This window comes from Oncorhynchus gorbuscha, linkage group LG16 (genome assembly GCF_021184085.1).
Source record: "Oncorhynchus gorbuscha isolate QuinsamMale2020 ecotype Even-year linkage group LG16, OgorEven_v1.0, whole genome shotgun sequence".
Lineage (NCBI taxonomy): Eukaryota > Metazoa > Chordata > Actinopteri > Salmoniformes > Salmonidae > Oncorhynchus > Oncorhynchus gorbuscha.
In genome coordinates this window covers 4,581,836-4,605,180 of record NC_060188.1, presented here as the reverse complement: position 1 = coordinate 4,605,180, position 23,345 = coordinate 4,581,836, and the positions used below count along the sequence as shown (strand labels likewise).

Below are 23,345 nucleotides of genomic sequence, written 5' to 3'. Positions count from 1 at the left end.
CGCGTGTGGTTTTGTTTGATACGCTGCGTCTGCGGATTGTTACCCGTGTCCTTTTTTATTTCCAAGTTTTATTACATTCATTTACCAAAAGATGTAAACAATACAAAAATATTTCATAATCACTTCTGTTACATTAGATTGTGTTGTGCTCAATCTAACCCGACTTGATTAATGTTTATATATTTAAAAAGACATCCTACCCAATGATTTACATATAAACATCACTGATCCTTCCCTGCAATTAGATAATGAAGCCATTGTAATTCATGAGAGAATAACACTGGACTAGTAAAGTGTGTGGGGTTTATATTATATGAACAGTAAAAAAGTGATATGAAGTGCTTGAACAGGATTGTGTTAATATTGTGTAGTTTAACAAAAACACAGCCTTTTAAACAGACAATTTCTACAAGTGTATTTCTACAAGTATGTTATTCAAATCTTACAAATGATCTCTCAACATATAACATTTGCATTTATTAGTTCATGAAACACTTTGCCAAATGCACAGCAGATTTCTGGTCATTGACTTTTAGTAGCAATTGAGGGGTTGTATTCACTAGGGCACACCGTAGCAAAACATTTTGCAATGGGATAAGAAAAAAAACTAGCGTTCTAATTCGACAAGCTTAGGTAGTCAGTCCCTCCCTCCTTGTGTCAGATTTCTGCCATTCGGTACCTAATGAATATGAGTCAAGTTAGGATCACATGAACCCAGCTACTGATTGCTTTCATACTGTCATCAAGCCTCAAAATGGGCGACCTGAATGTCCTTAAACCCCCTATTTGAGAAACACCAGTGCACTTCTCTCTAGTTCAAGGGAAGTCCTCTGCTAGGTATTGCAGTGTGTTCTTGGGAAGGCCCAGGTGAATGGCATCCAGGTAGTGGAGGAACCTAAGGTGGGGGGAGAATGACATTTTCAAACTTTAGTCAAGTTGTTTAGATAAGTGATAGGCATACTGTAGCATGTTCCTAAATGGCCTTTAGTGCAGCACACAGGGTAACTAGAATACATTACCAACTGTAAGTCCATCTGGATAAGAGCATCTGCTGCTAAATTACTAAAAAGTGATGTAAATTCGTATACAGTTGAAGTCAGACGTTTACATACACTTTAGCCAAATACATTTAAACTCAGTTTCCACAATTCCTGACATTTTAATCCTAGTAAAAATTACCTGCCGTAGGTTAGTTAGGATCACCACTTTATTTTAAGAATATGAAATGTCAGAATAATAGAAGATAAATCATTCTATTTCAGCTTTTACTTCTTTCATTACATTCCCATTGGGTTAGAAGTTTACATACTCAATTAGTATTTGGTAGCATTGCCTTTAAGTTGTTTAACTTGGGTCAAACGTTTCAGGTAGCCTTCCACAAGCTTCCCACAATAAGTTGGGTGAATTTTGGCCCATTCTTCCTGACAGAGCTGGTGTAACTGAGTCAGGGCTGTAAGGCCTCCTTGCTCACACACACTTTTTCAGTTCTGCACACACATTTTCTGTGGGATTGAGGTCAGGGCTTTGTGATGGCCACTCCAATACCTTTACTTTGTTGTCCTTAAGCTATTTTGCCACAACTTCGGAAGTATGCTTGGGGTCATTGTCCATTTGGAAGATCCATTTGCGACCAAGCTTTAACTGATGTCTTGAGATGTTGCTTCAATATATCCACATCATTTTCCTGCCTCATGATGCCATCTATTTTGTGAAGTACACCAGACCCTCCTGCATCAAAGCACCTCCACAATGCTTCACGGTTGGGATGGTGTTCTTCGGCTTGCAAGCCTCCCCCTTTTTCCTCCAAACTTAAATGGTCATTATGGTCAAAGAGTTCTATTTTTGTTTCATCAGACCAGAGGACATTTCTCCAAAAAGTACCATCTTTGTCTCCATGTGCAGTTGCTGAGCGGCCTTTCAGGTTATGTTGATATAGGACTCGTTTTACTGTGGATACTTTTGTACCTGTTTCCTCCAGCATCTTCACAAGGTACTTTGCTGTTGTTCTGGGATTGATTTGCACTTTTTGCACCAAAGTACGTTCATCTCTAGGAGACAGAACACGTCTCCTTCCTGAGCGGTATGATGGCTGTGTGGACCCATGGTGTTTATACTGGCGTACTATTGTTTGTACAGATAAACGTGGTACATTCAGGCGTTTGGAAATTGCTCCCAAGGATGAACCAGACTTGGATGTCTCCAATTATTTTTCTGGGGTCTTGGCTGATTTCTTTTGATTTTCCCATGATGTCAAGCAAAGAGGTACTGAGTTTGAAGGTAGGCCTTGATATACATCCACAGGAAGACCTAAAATTGACTCAAATGATGTCAATTAGCCTATCAGAAGCTGGAATTCCTGTAATTTTCCAAGCTGTTTAAAGGCACAGTCAACTGAGTGTATGTAAACTTCTGACCCACTGGAATTGTGATACAGTGAATTATAAAGTGAAATAATCTGTCTGTAAACAATTAATGGAAAAATTACTTGTGTCATGCACAAAGTAGATGTCCTAACCGACTGGCCAAAACTATAGTTTGTTAACAAGAAATTTGTAGAGTGGTTTAAAAACAAGTTTTATTGACTCCAACCTAAGTGTATGTAAACTTCCGACTTCAACTGTATATTTATCCTATACGTAATCTCACACCAGACTTTTATCGACACGAGCTACAGAGAAAGCCATTCTGGGGGGGATTAGAAATGCACTAACCCACCACATCCTATCCATAGACTAACATTTTACTTAAATTACATTTTTATTTTGTTTAACTAGACGAGTCCATTAAGAAGAAATTCTTATTTACAATGACGGCATACCCCGGACGATGCTGGCCAATTGTGTGCCGCCCTATGGGACTCCCAATCACGGCCAGATGTGATGCGGCCTGGGTTTGATCCAGGGATTGGAGTGACACCTGTTCCACTGAGATGCAGTGCCTTAGACCGCTGCGCCACTCGGGAGCCCCAAACAGATATCCTTCTACCCATTTCCGCCCTCAGCTTAAACTACAAGTAAGCGATGCCACCGGGTACAATAGCAAACCCAAAGCACACAACCTTTCTTGTTGAGACTATATCTGTCCATCTATCATCCATCTCAAACTAAATGATTACAGTATTTTGTCAAGGTATCTGGATAAATGATTTTGAAGTGTGCGACAGCAGCTGGAGTTGTTCTCAGGAATGTAGATCTAATGGGAAAGCTTCCAATTCTTTGAGTGAGCATGAAGATAAGTGACCTCACTGACCTGTGGGTTTCTATGGAATTAACTAACAACTAGATTAAAATAACTACTGTCATTCTGAAACATACCTCTGACCCACAGCCCAGGGTATGAAACAGAAGTGAGGATGGAAACATGCATCACAGTCAATAATGGCTGATCCCTGGCTCCAACCCCACCCTCAGGGGTGTGATAAGCAAAAAACAAATATCCAATTCACACATGTGCTTGTACATGTGTGAAATAGGACAAATGTAAGGACCCATTTGATTTGAATTATTAAAACTGACAGCTTCCTTATTCCATTATATTAACAGAGTGAGAGCATGACATAACCATTTGAAGGCTTAACTCAAATACCATGTCCAGCCCTATCAAAATGATACACCCTTACATTATGCCTGAATAATAACAAAACAGTGTACAAAACATTAGGAACACCTGCTCTTTCCATGACAGATTAGGTGAATCCAGGTGAAAGCTACGATCCCTTATTTATGTCACCTGTTAAATCCACTTCAAATCAGTGTAAATGAATGGGGGGGGGGGGACAGGTTAAAATAGTATTTTTAACCCCTGAGGGATTGTGTAACATGCCATTCAGAGGGTGAATGGGCAAGACAAATGTAAGTGCCTTTGAACGGGGTATGGTAGTAGGTGCCAGGTACACCGGTTTGTGTCAAGAACTCTGCTGGGTTTTTCACACTCAACAGTTTCCAGTGTGTATTAAGAATGGTCCACCATCCAATGTACATCCAACTTGACACTATGAATTGAGGCTGTTCTGAGGGCAAAAGGGGGTGTAATTTAATAGTGCCAACCCCTTGACTTTTTCAACATTTTGTTACGTTACAGTCTTATTCTAAAATTGATTAAACCTTTCGGTTACTGGCCCCATACTCTAACCACTAGTCAACCATCTCTGCAGCAGTCCACCAATTAGGCCTTTATGGTAGAGTGGCCAGACTAAAGCCACTCCTCAGTAAAAGGCACATGACTGCCTGCTATGAGTTTGCCAAATGCTCCTAAATGACTCAGACCATGAGACAAGATTCTCTGGTCTGATGAAACCAAGATTGAACTCTTTGGCCTAAATGCCAAGTGTCACGTCTGGAGGAAACCTGGCACCATCCCTACGGTGAAGCATGGTGGCAGCAGCATCATGCTGTGGAGATGTTTTTCACCGGCAGGGACTGGGAGACTAGTCAGGATCAAGGCAAAGATGAACGGAGCAAAATACAGAGAGATCCTTGATGAAAACCTGCTCCAGAGTCTCGGAGAGCAGCTTGGTCTCTCCAGAGCTCCGGAGAGCAGCTTGGTCTCTAGATATCAATCTATACTGAATGGAGAGCAGCTTGGTCTCTCCAGAGATATGGAGAGCAGCTTGGTCTCTAGATATCAATCTATACTGAATGGAGAGCAGCTTGGTCTCTAGATATCAATCTATACTGAATGAGACAGATTGGGGTGGTTCAAAGCTGGGTGTCCCCCTAAAACCCTGTTTAACTCTGATCCTGATTTCCATAACCTTTAACCTCTCACCTCCATTTAACCTTACCCCTGACCTCTGCACCTATAACCCCTGACCCCTCACCTGCGTTTAACCTTGAACTGCTCCTTGAGCGTCTCTGATCGGCAGATGGTCCGTAGGAAGGGAAGGAAGTCCAGGGCTGCAGCAGGTCTGTTACCCAGCGTCCCTGCCACTCGGCTGGGTAGAATGTCCATCACCTCCCTCCTCTTCTGGAGAACTCTGGAGGAACAACAGCAGCAAACAGGATAGGTTAGATTCCTTAAAATGCACTTTGTGACGACTTCTGATGTAAAAGGGGCGTAATACATAAATATTTTCAATTTATTATTGAATATCTACCAAATTAAACTTTTCTTTGAGATGTTGAATACTAAAATGATACTCACTGGTCAAATAATGAATTAATACATGAATACAACATGAATACAATATTTTACATGTAAATGATAAATTCAGTAAGCAATACCCTGTCAACTGATCATTATAAAGCCATACAGTGAAGGACAAACAGACAAGACGACTCACTTTGGTTCACAGGGGCTGTCCTGGGTGAGTCTGAAGCCCTGTCTGTGCGGGGCCACAGGGAGTGTGAGTTCGTTCACAGCCTCCTTACCCAGTTCCCCCTCTAGACCCTGAGCTTTACCCCACGCCTCCTCCACCCCAGCCCTGCACCTCTGGAAGCTCAGAGCCTCCACAGCAGCCTGGATCTCCCCCACTCTCTCCCCCTCTACCCAGCTCCCTCCATGGCACTCCTCCCTGGGCTCGTCATTCATCCCGTCTTTAGTCTCGGCTCTCAGGCCGAATGTCCTGTGTGTGTTTCTGGCACCACCTACAGGTGAGGTGTGGCGGCAAAGGGAGGAGTCCAGGAGGGACATGTGGTCGAGGAACTCTGCCAGGGAGCCCAGGCAGTGGGACACAGGCTCACTCTTCATCCTCTGCTCCGGGGTGAGTGGCACCCTCATCCTCACAGGGGGAGGGGCCTTCTCCTTTACCTCTTCCTCTCTGGCCTTCACAGATTCTAGTTCAACCTTGTTGCTGGTAGAATCGTCCTGACTGTCCTCCCCTTCCGTCTGTGTCTGAGGGGGGTTGGGAGGTGGTTTAGTGTGGAGGGAGAGGAAGGCGTCGTCAGAATCAGAGTCTGAGTGAAAGGGGTCCAGGTCCTCTCGGGTTCCCAGCTGCTTCTTCTTCTTCTTCATTCTAGAGGACACCTTCACCGGGCTCCCGTCTGTCTCTGACCCCTCTGCCACCTGCTGGAGCCTGGGGTGGGGCAGTGGATCAACCTCAGTCTGAGGTGGTAGTGGTGGATCAATCTCTGGCTTTATACTATTCATACTAGTGGCTACTTCCTGTGGATCAGCGCTGGACTCTTCCTGTGTCCGGTTGCTCACTTCCTGTGGCCGCCTGTGGGTTGTGACAGTGAGGTGTGTGGTGGGTAGGGGAAGCAGGGCCTCCATGTTGGAGTAGAGCAGGTCCATTCCTCTCCTCTTGCTGGTGGTCAGCAGCTCCCAGCAACCTGGCTCCACTGTGGACTGGCTCTGAGGAGACAATAGATTGTGGTTAACCTTCAATACTTCCACACTAACTTACAGATAATAAAGTGACTGAGAAGGTGGTTTGACATATGGATTGTAATTATGTGAGATCATACCACAAGAGACCGGTCAAAAATGATCTTGAGTGTCCTCTTAAGACAACAACGAGGAAAGAGATGGACTTTTGACAACCAACCTTAAACAGATTCTGCATTTCCCTCTCTGGCTCCATGTTCAGCAGCCCCAGCATGCTCTCTGTGCAGCCTGTGTCACAAGGGGGCAGGGGTCCTGCTGGGGTCACCCCCTCACTCACCACAGAGCCACCTGCAGTTTCCTCTGTCTTTGGCTGGAGTTGTGTCACTGAATATGCAACATAAAAACAAAATGTATCACCATCAGTATTAATTGGCAACATTGTTTATACAGTTATTTAGTGAACATTACTCTGTCCTCACCTGTGGGGGCTGAGTCTGGGAGGGGACGGTATAGCTTCCGCCCCCCTGTGGAACGGCTCCAGAACTGCAGGTGCAGAAGGCTCTGGCGGATGTCACAACCGTTCAGGTGGAGCAGAGAGGAGACGTCGCGGGCGTCCGTACGCATGTTCTCAGCCAGGCACAGCAGCTGCAGGTAGCTCCCCACCTTCACCTGTATAGGAGAAAGAGAGGTGTTACAACCACACACACCTGTATGAAGGAGTTACACACTAACATACGCAAGTGACAATACAAGTTCCCTATTATAAAATGAACATTCTTCCTGTGCAACTAGAAAGTATGCTTAAAATATACCTCCAACGTTACTCTGTTGAGTACATGACAACAAAACACCCAGCAAAAAAAAAAAAAAAAGGGTTGTAGTTTATTGGTTCTCTTACCACTGAGGGGGTTTTGAAATGGATCTCCTCAAAGTTGCCATCAAACATGGTACTGAAGGTGGGATCTAGAATGGAGAAACAGGTTCAACTCACAGTGCATGTCACCTTCTGGTCTGTGCTATTCATTTGACACAGTGTACAAACCTACAACCATAGACCACGACTTAGTCTTCCAACCATGAAATGTGGATTGCTCCCCCACTCACCACTGGTGGTGAGGATCACAGGTCTCTTGGTGGTGGTCATGAACGTTTTGATGGCAGCCAGGAACCCAGAGTCGTCATCAAAGACGACATCCACCTCCTCAAAGAGAATGAGTGACGTGGCTGTCTTCTTGCTCTGCTCTTCACTGGAGGAGTCCTTGGTGATGGCTGCTGCTGCTGGTCTGTTCTGAGGCTCTTCAGTCTTACTGGAACTCTCCTTGGCTTTACTGGTCTTCTTGGGAACAGCTGGAAGAGAATAACACTGATATTTAGTTCTGACGTGTGTATGCAGACTAGACTAGGGTTTATCCAAAATAGTAACTGAAGGGAATAAAGCTTCCCTGCTGTGTTTAATTTAGGACCTAGACTGTTTAACACCTGACTGACAGAAACCTCAAGCTAGGGAGGAAGAAGGACAAGGAATTCATTCTAACCGGTTGGTTGCTTCTGGTCTTGGCTGGCACTGGCAGGTTCCTTGTTGGTGGGACCAGGTCGGCCCATTTTGAAGAAGTTGGCCAGGGAGGTGGGGGCCAGGCCTCCCCTCGTGGCTCCACGGGGGGACTTCCTGGGGGAGGACACCACCCTTCGAGGAGAGTATACTTTCCCTGGGAGATGGACAGCAGAATCTTCATCTGTCAATCTGGATCTTTAGAAATCCTACTTTTCACATAACTCAAGAAACTTGCGACATAGCGGTTAAGACGGCCGGGCCAGTAACCTAGTCCCAAGCCGACTAGGTGAACAACCTGTCTATGAGTCCTTGAGCAAGGTATTTAACACAAATTGCTCCTGCAAGTCGCTCTGGATAAGAGCGTCCGCTAATGACTAACATGGAAGTGTAAAATGAAACTGGCATGTAACCTGAAGATACCATAGATTTAGGCCAATGGGAGATGGTGCTCAGGTTTGTTACCCGTTTATCTCTTGTAGATTTATATCAGTGTCAAACTATCTACTTTCTATCAAAACAGTCCTAAGAGATTATTTTGTTCAAAGAAACACTGTGCTGCAAGAAGAGAGGCAAACTTCTTCTAAACTTACGTGGTGAGGATCCAGGCCTGGCGGTGGAGCTACTGAAGTAGCACGGCTTATGGGCGTTGACCCCCTGGATGTCCACCTGGTGGGACTGGGTGGCCTCCCTCAGCTGGGACAGGATCTGACGGCCGCTCCGCTGGGACGACGCATTCACCTCAAACACCTGGAGAAGGATGACAGATTACACTTCCTGCCTTCAAAGTAGCAAACATAGCTAATATATTACACAGACAGTTAAGACAGATGTTAAAAGATTTGATGGCACCCGGCAGAATCCCACCCTGCATCCCTCTACTGGCTTGCCTCTAAAGCTAAGCAGGGTGGTCCTGGTCGGCCCCTGGATGGGAAACCAGATGCTGCTGGAAGTGGTGTCAGAAGACCAGTAGGAGCCACTCTTTCCTTTTCCCAGTTAAATGAAGGTTAAATAAATAAATAAATAAATACATTCCTCTGGTCTAAATATCCCAATGGCCCAGGGTGCAGTCTTTCGGATGGGACGTTAAACGGGTGTCCTGACTCTCTGTGGTCACTAAAGATCCTATGGCACTTAACGAAAGAGTAGAGGTGTTAACCCTCGTGTCCTAGCTGAATTCTCATACCATCATGGCCACCTAATCATGCCTAGTTTACAATTGGCTCAATAATCCCCCTCCTCTCCCCTAACTATTCCCCAGGTCATTGCTGTAAATTAGAATGTGTTCTTAGTCAACTTACTTGGTAAAATAAAGTACAAATATATGGACACTTCAAATCAAACTGTATGTCACATGCTTCGTAAACAACAGATGTAGACTAACAGTGAAATGCTAAGTTATGGGCCCTTCAACAATGCAGAGAGAAAAATAGAAAATTAATAGAAAGACAATAAGAAGGAATAAATACACAATTACTGATAACGTGGCTATGTACACGGGGTACCAGTACCCAGACGATGTGCAGGGATACAATCAATGTTCCCTCAAATGTTTTTCGTCACAGAGCAAATTTCAGGTCTGCTGAGCGCAAACTTGAACATTTACAAAATGCCGTGCAACTTCCAGCGCGTTTACTGTCAACACTGAGTAGGCTGTGGCTATTTGATCATAATGTAGGCCTACCAGAGTGGCCCACCACCAAAGAAATGCATCCCATAACATTTAGCATGGAAATAGCTGTTCTGTCATTTAGGCTACAGTAACAGCAAATGTGGTGTTCAATGTAGGCCTACATTCTATGAGACTTTTGAAAAAAACATGCAGGGCTTGACATTAATCTGTTTATCCACTTGTCCTTCAGATAAGGTGACAAACTGTTGTTTGACGCAAGAAACCACTTGGGAGCTTCGTGCGGGCTTAGAGGGAACAGGGTACCGTAACTGAGGTAAATAAACTCAGCAAAAAAAGAAACGTCCCCCTTTCAGGACCCTGTCTTTCAAAGATAATTCGTAAAAATACAAATAACAGATCTTCATTGTAAAGGGTATAAACACGGTTTCCCATGCTTGTTCAAAGAATCAAACAATTAATGAACACGCACATGTGGAAAGGTCGTTAAGACACCAACAGCTTACAGACAGTAGGCAAATAAGGTCATAGTTATGTAAACTTAGGAGAGTAAAGGAGGTCTTTCTACTGACTCCGAAAAACACCAAAAGAAAGATGCCCTGAGTCCCTGCTCATCTGCGTGAACGTGCCTTAGGCATGCTGCAAGTAGGCATGAGGATAGCAGATGTGGCCAGGGCAATACATTGCAATGTCCATACTGTGAGACGCCTAAGACGGCGATACAGGGAGACAGGACGGAAAGCTGATCATCCTCGCAGTGGCAGACCACGTTTAACAACACCTGCACAGGATCAATACATCCGAACATCACACCTGCGGGACAGGTACAGGATGGGTACATCCAAACAGCACACCTGCGGACAGGTACAGGATGGTAACAACTGCCCGAGTTACACCAGGAACACACAATCCCTCCATCAGTGCTCAGACCGTCCGCAATAAGCTGAGAGAGGCTGGACTGAGGGCTTGTAGGCCTGTTGTAAGGCAGGTCCTCACCAGACATCATCGGCAACAACGTCACCTATGGGCACAAACCCACCGTCGCTGGACCAGACAGGACTGGCAAAAAGTGCACTTCACTGGCGAGTCGCGGTTTTGTCCCACCAGGGGTGATGGTCGGATTTGCGTTTATCGTCAAAGGAATGAGCGTTACACCAAACCCTGTACTCTGGAGGTGGAAGGTCCGTCATGGTCTGGGGCAGTGTGTCACAGCATCATCGGACTGAGCTTGTTGTCATTGCAGGCAATCTCAACGCTGTGCGTTTCAGGGAAGACATCCTCCTCCATTATGTGGTACCTTTCCTGCAGGCTCATTCTGACATGACCCTCCAGCATGACAATGCCACCAGCCATACTGCCCGTCCAGTGCGTGATTTCCTGCAAAACAATGACGTCAGTGTTCTGCCATGGCCAGCGAAGAGTCTGATCTCAATCCCATTGAGCACGGCTGGGACCTGTTGGATCGGAGGGTGAGGGCTAGGGCCATTCCCCCCAGAAATGTCTGGGAACTTGCAGGTGCTTTGGGGGAAGAGTGGGGTAACATCTCACAGCAAGAACTGGCAAATGTGGTGCAGTCCATGAGGAGGAGATGCACTGCAGTATTTAATGCAGCTGGTGGCCACACCAGATACCAACTATTACTTTTGATTTTGACCCCCCCTTTGTTCAGGGATACATATTCCATTTTTGTTAGTCACATGTCTGTGGAACTTGTTCAATTTATGTCTCAGTTGTTGAATCTTGTTATGTTCATACACATATTTCCACATGTTAAGTTTGCTGAAAATAAAATGCAGCAGACAGTGAGAGGACATATTTCTTTTTTTGCTGAGTTTATGTAAAAGTGACAAGGCAACAAGATCGATAAACAGTAGCAGCAGAGCATGTGATGAGTCAAGAGTTAGTGCACTTATTTGGAGCGTGTAAATTATCTTTAAAAATGTGTCGGCATATAATAATAGTCTCTGGCCCCTCCCAGTTAGGGGGAGTGATGAGCTCTACAGCAGCCTCACAACTCAATTGCTGGTTGAAAACAGTTTTCTGCCTCTCCCAAAAGATAGAATTTGTAATTGGCCCTCTTTCTGGGACACACCCACAAACAGGACCAAGCCTGCCTGCTGAGGAGTGACTCCATCCTAGCTGGAGGGGTGCTTAATGTTGTTTAATCCTGTGTTTCCTGACACATTCATGAAAATAGTCATGGCCTCTAAACACTCAAGCTGCATACTGGACCCTATTCCAACTAAACTACATAAATCAAATCAATGGGCCAAATACAACAGGTGAAATGCTTACTGACAAGCCCCTAACCAACAATGCAGTTTAAAAAATACAAATAAGAAATAAAATGAACAAGTAATTAAAGAGCAGCAGTAAAATAACAATAGCGAGCCTATATACAAGGGGTAACAGACAGAGTCAATGTGCAGGGGCACCGGGGGGGTCATATGTACATGTAGGTAGAGTTATTAAAGTGACTATGCATAGATAACAGAGAATAGCAGCGGTGTAAAAGAGGGGGTGGGCAGCCATTTGATTAGATGTTCAGGAGTCTTATGGCTTGGGGGTAGAAGCTGTTTAGAAGCCTCTTGAACTTATACATGGCGCTCCAATACCGCTTACCGTGTGGTAGCAGAGAGAACAGTCTAAGACTAGGGTGGCTGGAGTCTGACCATTTTTGGGGCCTTCCTCTGACATCGCCTGGTATAGAGTTCCTGGATGGCAGGAAGCTTGGCCCCAGTGATGTACTGGGCCGTATGCACTACCTGTAGTGCCTTGCAGTCGGAGGCTGAGCAGTTGCTATACCAGGCAGTGATGCAACCAGTCAAGATGCCCTCGTTGGTGCAGAAGTAAAGAGCTACTTCCAGTGCTTGACCCTCCTATGTTGAACATAATAAATGGCTCTCTATCCACCGGATGTGTACCAAACGCACTAAAAGTGGCAGTAATAAAGCATCTCTTGAAAAAGCCAAACCTTGACCCAGAAAATGTTTTAAAAAAATATAGAATCTCCCATTCTTCTCAAACATTGTCTCAAATAAAACTGAAAAACCTCAGCGTTTACTGGGGACCCTGATCTCTTTTGACGAACATATCAATACTATTTCAATAAAATATTTTTTCATCTTCTTAACATTGCAAAAACTAGATTAGACTACTGTAATGCAATACTCGCCAGCTACCCGGATAAAATACTAAATAAACTAAACACAGGTGCTAGAATCTTGACTAGAACCCCAAATTTTATCATACTCCTCCAGTGCTAGCCTCTCTACACAGGATTCCTGTTAAGGCTGGGGCTGATTTCAAGGTTTTACTGCTAACCTACAAAGCATTACATGGGCTTGCTCATACCTCCCTCTCAGATTTGGTCCTGCCGTGCATACCTACACGTACGCTACGGTCACAAGACGCAGGCCTCCTTATTGTCCCTAGAATTTCAAAGCAAACAGCTGGAGGCAGGGCTTTCTCCTATAGAGCTCCATTTTTATGGAATAGTCTGCCTATCCATGTGAGAGACGCAGACTCGGTTTCGACCTTTGGGTCTTTATTGAAGACTCATCTCTTCAGTGGGTCCTAGGATTGAGTGTAGTCTGGCCCAGGGGTGCGAAGGTGAAGAGCAAGGCACCGGATCGACATTGCGGTCTCTGCCTGGCCAGCTCTCCTCTCTACACTGGGATTCTCTGCCTCTGATCATATTACGGGGGCTGAGTCAGTGGCTTACTAGTGCTCTTCCATTCCATCCCTAGGATGTCACTTGAGTGGGTTGAGTCACTGATGTAATCGTCCTGTTTTCCAATTTGCGCCCCCTCGGGTTCGTGTGGTGGAGATCTTCGTGGGCTATACTCAGCCTTGTCTCAGGGTAGTAAGTTGGTGGTCTGTTGATATCCCTCTAGTGGGGTGGGGGCTGTGCTCTGGCAAAGTGGGTGGGGTTATTATATCCTGCCTGGTTGGTCCTGTCCGTATTGTCGGACGGGGCCACAGTGTCCCCCCCCATCCCTGACTCAGCCTCCAGTATCTATGCTGCAATAGTCTATGTGCTGGGGGGCTAGGGCCAGTCTTATATCTGGTGTATTCTCCTGTCTTATCTGGTGTCCTGTGTGAATTTAAGTATGATTCCTCAAATTCTCTCTTTCTATCTCTCCCTCCCGGAGGACCTGAGCCCTAGGATCATGCCTCAGGACTACCTGGCCTGATGACTCCTGGCTGTCCCCAGTCCACCTAGTTGTGCTGCTGCTGCTCCGGGTCCAACTGTTCTGCCTAGGTTCCTGTCTTTCTAGAGAGTTTCTCCTAGCGACCGTGCTTCTACATCTGCATTACTTGCTGTTTGGGGTTTTAAGCTGGGTTCTGTACAAGCACGTTGTGTCATCTGCTGATGTAAAAAGGGCTTTATAAATATATTTGATTGATTGATTCCGAGTGTAAAGTGAGTGCATTGAAATTTGTATGCAGAAACACGATAAAAACAATTGGCTTGTGATCGACCAGTGGGTCACAAAGCATAAAAGGTTGGTGACTGCTGTGTTAGGCAAGTGGAGTAAAGAATGAACAGACCTTAAAGCCGAGTTCCTGGGCGCAGGCGTAGACGGCAGCGGTCTTGCCGACCCCCGTGGGACCAGTGATCAGCAGGGTGTTACACATAAAGTCTTCCCCCTCCTGAGAGTCCCCGTCTTCAGTGTCCCATGAGTCTGTGTAGCCAAGAGGGGAACAGCAGGCTGCTTTAAGTTTACTCTGTGGTAACTTTGAAAAAAAGTTACTTTTATATAGGATGATGTAACTATTTCAAAGGAGGGAAAAATGTGTTCGTGCTCAAACAGTCATAGTGCTATCTGAAAATACAAGAGCAAAATCTTAGAATAGAGGGCTCAGCCATTTCTTCCAAGGTGACCGTCTCTTACCATTGCTGTCGTCATCCTGTTTCTTTTCCTCCTGTTTCTTTTCCTTCTGTTTCTTCCTCTCTTCCCTGTCAGCTCTGAGCTTCCATTCCCTCAGCCAACTGGAAACGGATTGGTTTATGCAAAATTACATGACAGATTCATTAAATTAATGGCATGAAACACACAATGGCTTTCAATAAAGCTCATAAAGCCATTGATTCATACCTTTTACATACAATAAGTATGTGGACACCATTAAAAAAGTGCGTGGATTTGGCTATTTCAGCCACACCGTTGCTGACAGGTGTATAAATCTAGCACACAGCCATGCAATCTCCATAGACAAACATTGGTAGTAGAATGGCTTTTTGAGAGCTCAGTGACTTTCAACATGGCAGCATCATAGGATGCCACCTTTCCAACAAATCAGTGTCAAATTTCTGCCCTGCTAGAGCTACGCCGGTCAACTTTAAGTGCTGTTATTGTAAAGTGGAAACGTCTAGGGGCAACAACGGCTCAGCCGCAAAGTGGTAGGTCACACAAGCTCACAGAATGGGACCGCCGAGTGCTGAAGTGCGTAAAAATCGTCTGTCCTCGGTTGCAACACACAGAGTTCCAAACTGCCTCTGGAAGCAACGTCAGCACAAGAACTGTTCGTCAGGAGCTTCATGAAAATGGGTTACCATGGACAAGCAGCCGAACACAAGCTTAAGACCATCATGCGCAATGCCAACTCTACCTGCCCGAATGCATAGTGCAAACTGTCAAGTATGGTGGAGGAGGAATAAATGGTCTGGGGCTATTTTTCATGGTTTGGGCTAGACCCCTTAGTTCCAGTGAAGGGAAATCTTAACACTACAGCATACAATGACATTAAAGACAATTATGTGCTTCCAACTTTGTGGCAACAGTTTGGGGAAAACCTTTTCCGGTTTCAGCATGCCCCGTGCACAAAGCGCGTTCCACACAGAAATGTTTTGTTGAGATCGGTGTGGAAGAACTTGAGTGGCCTGCACAGAGCCCTGACTTCAACAACATCAAACACCTTTGGGAGGAATTGGAATGCCGACTGCGATCTAGGCCTAAAATTAGTGCCCAACCTCACTAATGCTCATGGCTGAATTGAAAGCAAGTCCCTGCAGCAATGTTCCAACATCTAGTGGAAAGCCTTCCCAGAAGAGTGGAGGCTGTTTTGCAGCAAAAGTGGGACCAACTCCATATTAATGCCCATAATTTTAGAACAAGATATTTGACGAGCAGGTGTCCATGTACTGTATATCTGTAATACCTGTGTAGAGCCAGCAGGGTGCCTAGTACAACTAGCTACTGAGCTATTCAGTTCAGTCAATAAGTAGATACACCACAATCCCTTACCTGTGCAGCCTCCTCACTGAGGCAGTGTTGCCTATGACGTCATTGGAGTGCTGTGGTTGGTACTTCTCTGTCCACAACACATCCTCTTTTACGGAGTCTGTTGGAATAAAAAAAGCAGTTAAAGACTATTCAAAAATGTATTTTGTAATGTTATGAAAAGGAAGCACATTTAAGCATCTAACTGAAAGGCCATGTTTCAGCTACCACAGATACTGCAAGGTAAGAGTTTTTTTTTTTTTACAGAGAAATCCTTTCTTATTTGCCCTCTTACCATCTTTGACAGAGTTGCTAGCCAGTGGCGAGTCCTCCAGGAGTACCACAGGGTCCTTTTGGGGGGGGAGTGGTGTTTTCATCTCCTCGTTCTCCTGTTGCTTGCGCCTCCTCCCTCGCCCTCCCCTTCTGGGTGGCTCAGGTTCGGGGGAGATGGTGTCCCCGTCGATCACAATGATCTTCTTCTCCGACCTCCTGGACATCTGCTTCTTGGCCACATTTCCCAATGCCCCCTCTTCCACTCTCTTCCTCTTTCCCCCCACAGGCTCTGTCGATGCTGGGGCACTGCTGGCGAGTTTGGTACTGGAGTCTGCCTCTGAAGCTGTGCATTCCTGGAGGTGGTCCGCCCGCCTCTTCAGGAAGTGTGTGAGAAACCGCTGGACGGGGAAAGGAGGGTTGGATGCACTGATCTCCTCCATTAGGAGCTTACGAATGGGCTCAGAGAAATCTTCTCGCCAGCCAGACCTCTGTTCAGAACAAATTATTCAGTTATCTAAAGTTGATTAACAAACAAAACTACACCAGTAAATATTACATGGGATATTACCAGTGAAATATGAAATGTGTAAAATAATATTACAACATACCCTTTCAGTGTGCCCTCTGGATGCTGGCTCAGTCTTACAGCAAGTGGAACTATCGAGGGATGGAAGCTGGTTTGATGGTAGATATCGAAGCTCCTTCAGGAAGTGTAAGCGAGGAGAAACAGGCCATGGAAGACTCCAGAGAGGACACTCTGTCCAAGGGCCAAGAAAAACGTAATTAGATGGAGAACACAGAGGAAACACTTGAGCAGGAAGCACGCTGAAAAGGCTAAGGTTTCCAGTTCAAATCCCAGTTATGGCACACTAATTATTTAATCAAATTTACATTAGTAAAAAAAAAAATCATAAAGATTTACGTTAGTAAAAATGTTCATTCAAAAAATCCAAACATCAGTGAGTGGCACCCTTCTGTTTTATACAACTAATAAGAACACTTGGATGGAAGGGACAGAGCTAGCAAGGAGAAAACACACACCCTGTGACGCCTGCAGCACGTGCACTACAGGCTGGAAGGAGGAGCAGGAGACTGCGTAGGCCTCATTGGTGGCAACGGTTTTGGCTATCTGCTTCTTGAAGGACTCTGGGAGGCCACTCTTCAGGAACTCTCTGCGGGCTCGGAACTGTTCATCATCCTGAGAGTTCTCTGAAGCATCACGGCTAGAAGGGGTAAGAGCCACATTAGGGGTGTAAGGTCAAAGGTCTTGTTGAGGTCTGCAAAAATGTTGAATATAGACCAAACAGTGTTATTGGTAATAAGCTGCAAGTCTGTAATAAGCTTACCTGCGATCATCAAAGATGGATATGACTGATGTCCTCTGTGCTTTTTTCCCAAGGAACATGGGAGCCACTTTGGAAGGTAAAAAAATATACACAAAACATTAATGTTAGTGTCATTCTATACATACATATACCAAAAATAAATACAATCATAGTAATACAGCAATTGGTACTCAGCCCGTATAAGACAAGATTTCATCAAGTATGTGTGCACAAAATACAAATTACATTTAAGAAATGTAATGCTTCAAACAATGAAATGCTTAATTAACAATCATAACAAAGTACGGATTTCACCTTGTCACGCTACACAAATAATACACTTCACCTTCTCCTCCAGGCTTTCACGTTGTCACGCTACACAAATAATACACTTCACCTTCTCCTCCAGGCTTTGAAAATAAATTGTGCAATGTCAAAAATTCCCTTTCTAAAAATTAACTACAGCCTGTGTACATCCTGTAGCCAGAACACTTCAGGGTGAGCAAATGATAGATGTTTTCTATAATCATGTTACGACTTCAGTCAACAGTGATAAAGTACCTGCTGGATTATTGGCCTCCTTGCTGGCAGGTGCTTTTTTCCCCAATACATCATTTACACTGCGTTTCCGAGCTGTTCCCTTCTCCTTGGCAGTCGGAGCAGAGCCATCCTGGCTATCCTCCACACAAACCACTGAGTCCTGCACAAACAGTGGTTCGCAAAAATAAAGGTTTAGCGGGTTATCGATGAAACAAAGCCTTTCTGTACTTGTACTTCGTCTCACAGTTGGAGAAATGGACAGGAAACAAGATAGTCAGGTGGATTGAAAAGTACATGCATCATCTCTAATATGACAATTGTTATCAATGGAGCATGAATTGTACAGTACAACTACATACTGAGCGAGAGTAGAACATCTTCTCCCAAGTAAGGAAAAACCTACAATCTAACTGAAATGTCATTCGGACTGTAGTGTACCTCATCTTCATTGTAGCTCTTCTTGCCCTGTCTCCGGGTGGAGCGTCGGAAAGACCTCTGACCCTCCTTATCCGCTGAGGCCTTTTTACTCTGCTGTATCTCCCGGGCTTTCTCCACCAACTTCTTTGCCTTTTCTCTCTTTTTCGATGCATTGGATTCCTGATCAAGAGGATTCAAATGAGTTTAAGAAGAAAAACTACAAGTGAAAGGAAAGTGTGTGCTGAATTATAGCTGCTAATTCAAAACATCGGTTTCTTATTCCAACTGATAAAAACAGAGGCTATAATTACCTTAGTAGCTAGGGGACTTAGGATTTCAAAATCACTTCCACCCTCAGACTTTGATGCAGAGCTTAGGAAGACGACTCTGGTAAATTTCATCCTGAAGGTTCAAGGTAAGAATAAAATGATAATAGTTTATGCAAAGGTAGTCAAAACAGCAAAAACAAATTAAATGCCCCAATTTTTTATTTTCAAACATATACAATGCAAACTAGATATTACAAAGTCAGCATGAAGCTAAGGCACTACTGTCTGACTGTAGTAATGTATCGTTCTGCCTTTAAAACAGTGTCCAGACTAGGGACAGGCCTCCAGTGTGGACGAGTCAATCTATGTCCAAACCTATTGCCTCTCTGTTACTGACCAACAGGATGCACAAGTGAGACAAAAACTAAAAACTATGCTTAAAGACATCTTGGCCATCCCTCACCTGATGGGACTTCCTGTCTTGTCTGGTGGACAGACCATCTGTGCTCTGAACACCCTGTGTCTGGACTTGTCTGACTTCGGGGTGGACATCTGGACAGGGCAGTCCACGGTGACTGCTGCAACAGCTTTCACCCTTTCTTTTTTTGTTTTCCTCACTGGGGTTACTGGATCAACAACAGGTATCTGCCTGCAAGGGGCTTCTCTGGTGGACCTCCTGACTGTTGTTGGTGTGGAGGTGGTGGGCTCTGCTTCAGGTTTAGCCTCAGTGTTGGACTTCCCTTTGGGTTTAGAATCAGTCTCCACAGCGTCAGTCTCCATGGGAACATGGTATTCTTGTGCTGCGGGTGAGGGAACTGACTCCTGCTCCAAGGCCTTCTTCCTCCCTCGTCTCTGCGGTTTCTTCTTAGCTGCATTTTTACCCGTCTGCTCCTCTGTTGGAGCAGCAGAGTGGTTCTCCTCCTCCACAGCCTCCCCCAAGGCCTTGTCCACAGGCTGCTTCCCAGGGCCCTTGCCGGGCTTGGCTGGCTGCTTGAAAGCACTCATGAACTGCTTCCGCTCAGTCTGGCTGCACTTGGGAGTGGATGATTCAGACTCAACGATACTGAGCTCCAGGTCCTCCTCCTGCAGGACCACGTTGGACCTCCTTTTGGGGGCAGGCAGCAGCTCCAGTCTAGACTGGGGATGAGGAAAGGAAGCAGTCTTCACCATTACAGGTGCTAGGCTCCCCTCTTTTTCCCTGGAGAAGATGGAGGCAATCTTTTTCTCTGCAACCAGGACTGGCTCGTGGCCGGGGGAAATGGTGTGCACCTCAGCTTGGATGGTGAGGGTTCGAGGAGATATCTGCAGGGGACAAAGCTCTTTGGCTTTGGGTACATCCAACATGTCTTCTGGCTCCGGGTCGACTCTGCTTTTCTCTCCCACTTTCTCCTCTCCCTGGCCCTGAGTCTGCAGGAAGTCCTGAAAGGAGATGGTGACGGTGCTCCCGTTCAACTGAGACGCCTCTCCCACGTTCACCTCTAAGCTTGCATCACACAAAGAGAGCTCAGCCTCCTGGATCTCGGGCACATACTCCTCTGTTTCCTTATCCTCCTGCTGCTTGGCTTTAGCCTTACTGACAGTCACCTTGTCTTTTCTAGGAATTTTAGGAGAACCGTCGCAACTTTCCTTTTTCTTCAGAGGAGCCCTTTTTTTAGAGTACACCTTGGGATGATTGTCTTTTTGAGCCTTCTCAGGACATGCCGCGCCAGGGTCATTCTTACCACAGGTGTCTCCAGCCATGCCAGCATCAGCACTGAACTGGGCCAGCAGGGCAGCTGTGTCACTACCCAGGAAGCCACAGCTGCTGCTGACTACATTGCCCTCTGACCCCTCACCATCTCCTGGCCCCTCTAAGACCACACACTCCTCCGTCTCAGTGGAACCTGCATCAGCATCAGTCTCCTGTAACTGCCGGGCAACTTTGCTGGGTTTCCTGCCCTGTTCCTGACAGGGCTTGGCTGGCAGCCTCACAGGGCTGTCTAGGCTGGCTGGTGATTCAGAGGGCTGGGGCCCCAGGCGGTTCTCCTTAGTCTGCTCTGGGGTACTACCTTTCTCTCTAACTGGTGTGGTCTTCCGGCTGAAGTAATCCATGATGTTGTTGGACCTGGGTGGGGAGAATGGTTTCTCCATGGGCTTGGGCACAGGGGAAAAGTAGTTTGTGATCATCTTGACAGGAGGAGCATGGGCATCTTTGCATGATCTCTTGCATGGCTGTAAAACAAGGTGCAATGATTACGTTCTCTATTATTAAAACTATGCAATACAATAAAATTAATCCAATGCATTGACACAGGCTAGTGTAGACAGATGGAATTTGGTTGGACATACCTGAGTTTCAAAATCTTCAATGGCAGATGCCATAGCAACGACACCAGCCATAATTTCACTGACCTAAAATAATTAAATGGTTTTAGTTGCAGTGACTAACTAGTTGGTGCATTTTGGTGCAGTTAAGTACTTAGGTAGCTTACCTACTAACTAGTAGTAGTCAGTTAACCTGAAAAGCGGCAACTGTAGATCAATGGTGGATGTGGTAGTAAGCTAAAACAAAAGAACACAACTGACCAGCTCTTCTCCTTGAGCCCTCTAGAAGACACAACCTCTAAGCTACGCGAACTGTCATTGTGTGGCAAAGTTGATAGCTTGCTATCTAACTGTCTGTCTAGGGAAATAAATATCTGAATATAATATCTAGCTAGCTAGCTATATCCGACTATTGTTGGATGACATGGCTAACCTTAGTTGGAAAATAGTCGGTTAGCAAGCAGCCCAAAACGCGTAACGAAACTACAACGAAGTTTTAACATGTAACTGCAAAGTAAATTCTAGATACTAACGACGAATTAAACACACATATAAATAATAATTCCGTATTTTGGGTACACTGGAGGTTTGGCTTCAGTCTTCCAAAAATCCCGCCTGACTCGTCTAGCCCAAAGGGCGCCAAATTGACTTGCGCGTTAGCGTCACCAACTCCACCACTCACAGTGGCAGAACATGTACACGTCACGAACAGTTGTTGACGTTTGGACTGCAAGGCTCCACCCCGCGTGATATTGTAAATTTAAGTAGCAGTTCTGTTTCTAAACAAATACAGCAAAAGCAGATCAAATATCAACCCACTGCTGTCTAGTTTTGATGAGAGTGAAGTAGATGAGTAGATGTTATTTATTGCTTGTATTAGTGATGATCCATCAAGGTTTGCTAATAAATGTACTGTACAGGTGGAAATGATGACAGCTACTACAAATGCATGCTCTGATCAGTGCACAGACCATAAACCGTATAGGCACAGACAGTCCCGGTCATTGGAAGATGTGAAGGTTATTTGAACTGCCTTTGACAAAAGTTATCTTCAAAATTTTCCGAAACGTTTGGGGTTGAAATTCATATTTTGTAATATGTGTCTTCAGATAATGTTATTATAACCTTATGTTTTTACATTATTTGTAGAAAAGTTATCTAAACCTTGTTCGCGCTCTCAGTGCTCCATCTCCAATTGAGTTCCTCTCCCGGAATATTTGATCGTCTAACTTCCCGCTCCTGCGCAGTCTGTCCTGGCCTAAACACCACTTTAACTTTCGTATTTTCTTCTCTCTCCCCTCCGCAAATATGTCGGAGTACAGCTCGGTACCCGCACCCGGGGCTGGAGCTCCTCTCGGCGGACATCTAGCTATCGGTAACGGTGGTGGAATAAAAAAAGATGCCTTTGCAGACGCTGTACAACGGGCCCGGCAGGTGAGACAGAAGCGGGAGGCAGTGTAGCTATGCCACTGGGAAGGAGTGAAGAAAATGTGACTATTGTCTTGTTTCGTGGTTGTTAGCTTGCAAAGCTGGCTGACTATGTTTGGCGACCAATCAATACTGTTGCCAGTTATGATTATTATAGCTCTCTAGTTAACGTTATAAGTCAAGTGAATTTGAAGACCCAGTTGACGTGCCACTGCAGAAATACCGTTATGATGTTGTTACCAATGCGTACATGCTGTTCGCCGTCTCCCAATGTTGTTGTGTTGTTGAGAGCTGGCTGCTTCTGCGGCAAGCAAAGACAAAGTCCTGCTGATGGACAAGCAAGCTTCGAGCCCTCAGCGTGTCTGTGTTTTTGAGCGCATTCCCAACAGTATATATCCTCAGCTAGCCAGCCAACACTGTCAAGTTTGCCCACTTTAGTTGAATCATCATTCCGCTCACAAACAATTAGCATCTCATGTAATATTTGAAGTTGGTTATCAAAGTTAGTTAATACCCAGGACCAGCACAAATAAATCAGACATTCTCATCATGTCATCGCTATTTGAATATCTGTTATGTGTTCAAGTGACTTCAACTTTTGTGCATCAGATTGCTGCCAAGATTGGTGAATGTGCAGTGGTAGCCCCTATGAACAACATCAATGCACCAGACGTCTTTCCCTTTACAGCACAGAAACGACAGCTGGAGGACCCAGGTACACACACACACACACACACACACACACACACACACACACACACACACACACACACACACACACACACACACACACACACACACACACACACACACACACACACTGCTGGGGAGTGTGAAAGGGCCACTGCCCATGTGAACGTCTGATAACTGGAGTGTGTGCACACACATTATTGTGAGATCAGATTCAATCTTTGTTTACTTGTTTTTTTTTCTTCCCACAGATCAACCTGAGAGCAAGAAAATGGCTCCACAGAGCGATGTGGACTCAGCCACAGCTCTCTGTAAGTTGCTCTTCCTCATGTCTCCTACTACCTACAAAACCTGCTCTATGTCTTACAGGAATGTCAACCCTCTCCCCTGGTCGGTGACTGTACTATCCAAACCCTCTCTCCTGGTCGG

The 23,345-nt window shown here is 45.3% G+C and overlaps 2 protein-coding genes across 9 annotated transcripts in view; one reads left to right on the top strand and one right to left on the bottom strand.

Moving 5' to 3' along the window:
• Positions 1–25: 25 nt before the first annotated feature.
• Positions 26–22,002, bottom strand: atad5a (ATPase family AAA domain containing 5a). 4 transcript variants are annotated; one of them, XM_046304372.1, is made up of 23 exons: positions 21,232–21,500; positions 20,966–21,035; positions 20,823–20,885; positions 18,958–20,705; positions 18,537–18,627; positions 18,247–18,405; positions 17,830–17,968; positions 17,290–17,356; positions 16,985–17,166; positions 16,552–16,700; positions 15,966–16,431; positions 15,695–15,791; positions 14,342–14,439; positions 13,998–14,131; positions 8,407–8,563; positions 7,800–7,970; positions 7,369–7,611; positions 7,163–7,227; positions 6,744–6,933; positions 6,485–6,648; positions 5,282–6,291; positions 4,820–4,975; positions 26–895 (listed from the first exon to the last, which is right to left on the bottom strand). In XM_046304372.1, the coding sequence occupies exons 3-23, from the start codon at positions 20,871–20,873 to the stop codon at positions 817–819; spliced, it is 5,616 nt and encodes a 1,871-aa protein (XP_046160328.1). In that variant the 5' UTR covers positions 20,874–20,885; positions 20,966–21,035; positions 21,232–21,500; the 3' UTR covers positions 26–816. The 4 variants fall into 4 exon arrangements, with proteins under 4 accessions (XP_046160328.1, XP_046160329.1, XP_046160327.1 ...); XM_046304373.1 differs by lacking the exons at positions 20,966–21,035; positions 21,232–21,500 and adding an exon at positions 21,963–22,002; XM_046304371.1 differs by having other exon boundaries at positions 20,966–21,500.
• The window catches only part of LOC123999043 (far upstream element-binding protein 2-like), a 26,496-nt gene continuing 24,782 nt past the window's right edge, over positions 21,632–23,345 (top strand). For 2 of the 5 annotated variants that reach the window (XM_046304376.1, XM_046304379.1), the window contains exons 1-3: positions 21,879–22,232; positions 22,836–22,941; positions 23,168–23,227. In XM_046304376.1, the coding sequence (XP_046160332.1) occupies positions 22,107–22,232; positions 22,836–22,941; positions 23,168–23,227 (292 nt within the window). In that variant the 5' untranslated portion in view covers positions 21,879–22,106. Of the gene's footprint in view, positions 21,818–21,876; positions 22,233–22,835; positions 22,942–23,167; positions 23,228–23,345 lie in introns of those variants that run through there. The other 3 variants (XM_046304377.1, XM_046304375.1, XM_046304378.1) reach the window with 3 other exon arrangements.

Bases quoted from the DNA above. Each gene is read 5' to 3' on its own strand.
- atad5a (XM_046304373.1), bottom strand. From the start codon at position 20,873: ATGGCTGGTGTCGTTGCTATGGCATCTGCCATTGAAGATTTTGAAACT. The intron at 18,628-18,957 runs GTGAGGGATGGC...TTGAACCTTCAG, and splicing joins AAGACAGGAAGTCCCATCAG to GATGAAATTTACCAGAGTCG. The intron at 7,971-8,406 runs GTAAGTTTAGAA...TCCATCTCCCAG, and splicing joins CAGGCCTGGATCCTCACCAC to GGAAAGTATACTCTCCTCGA.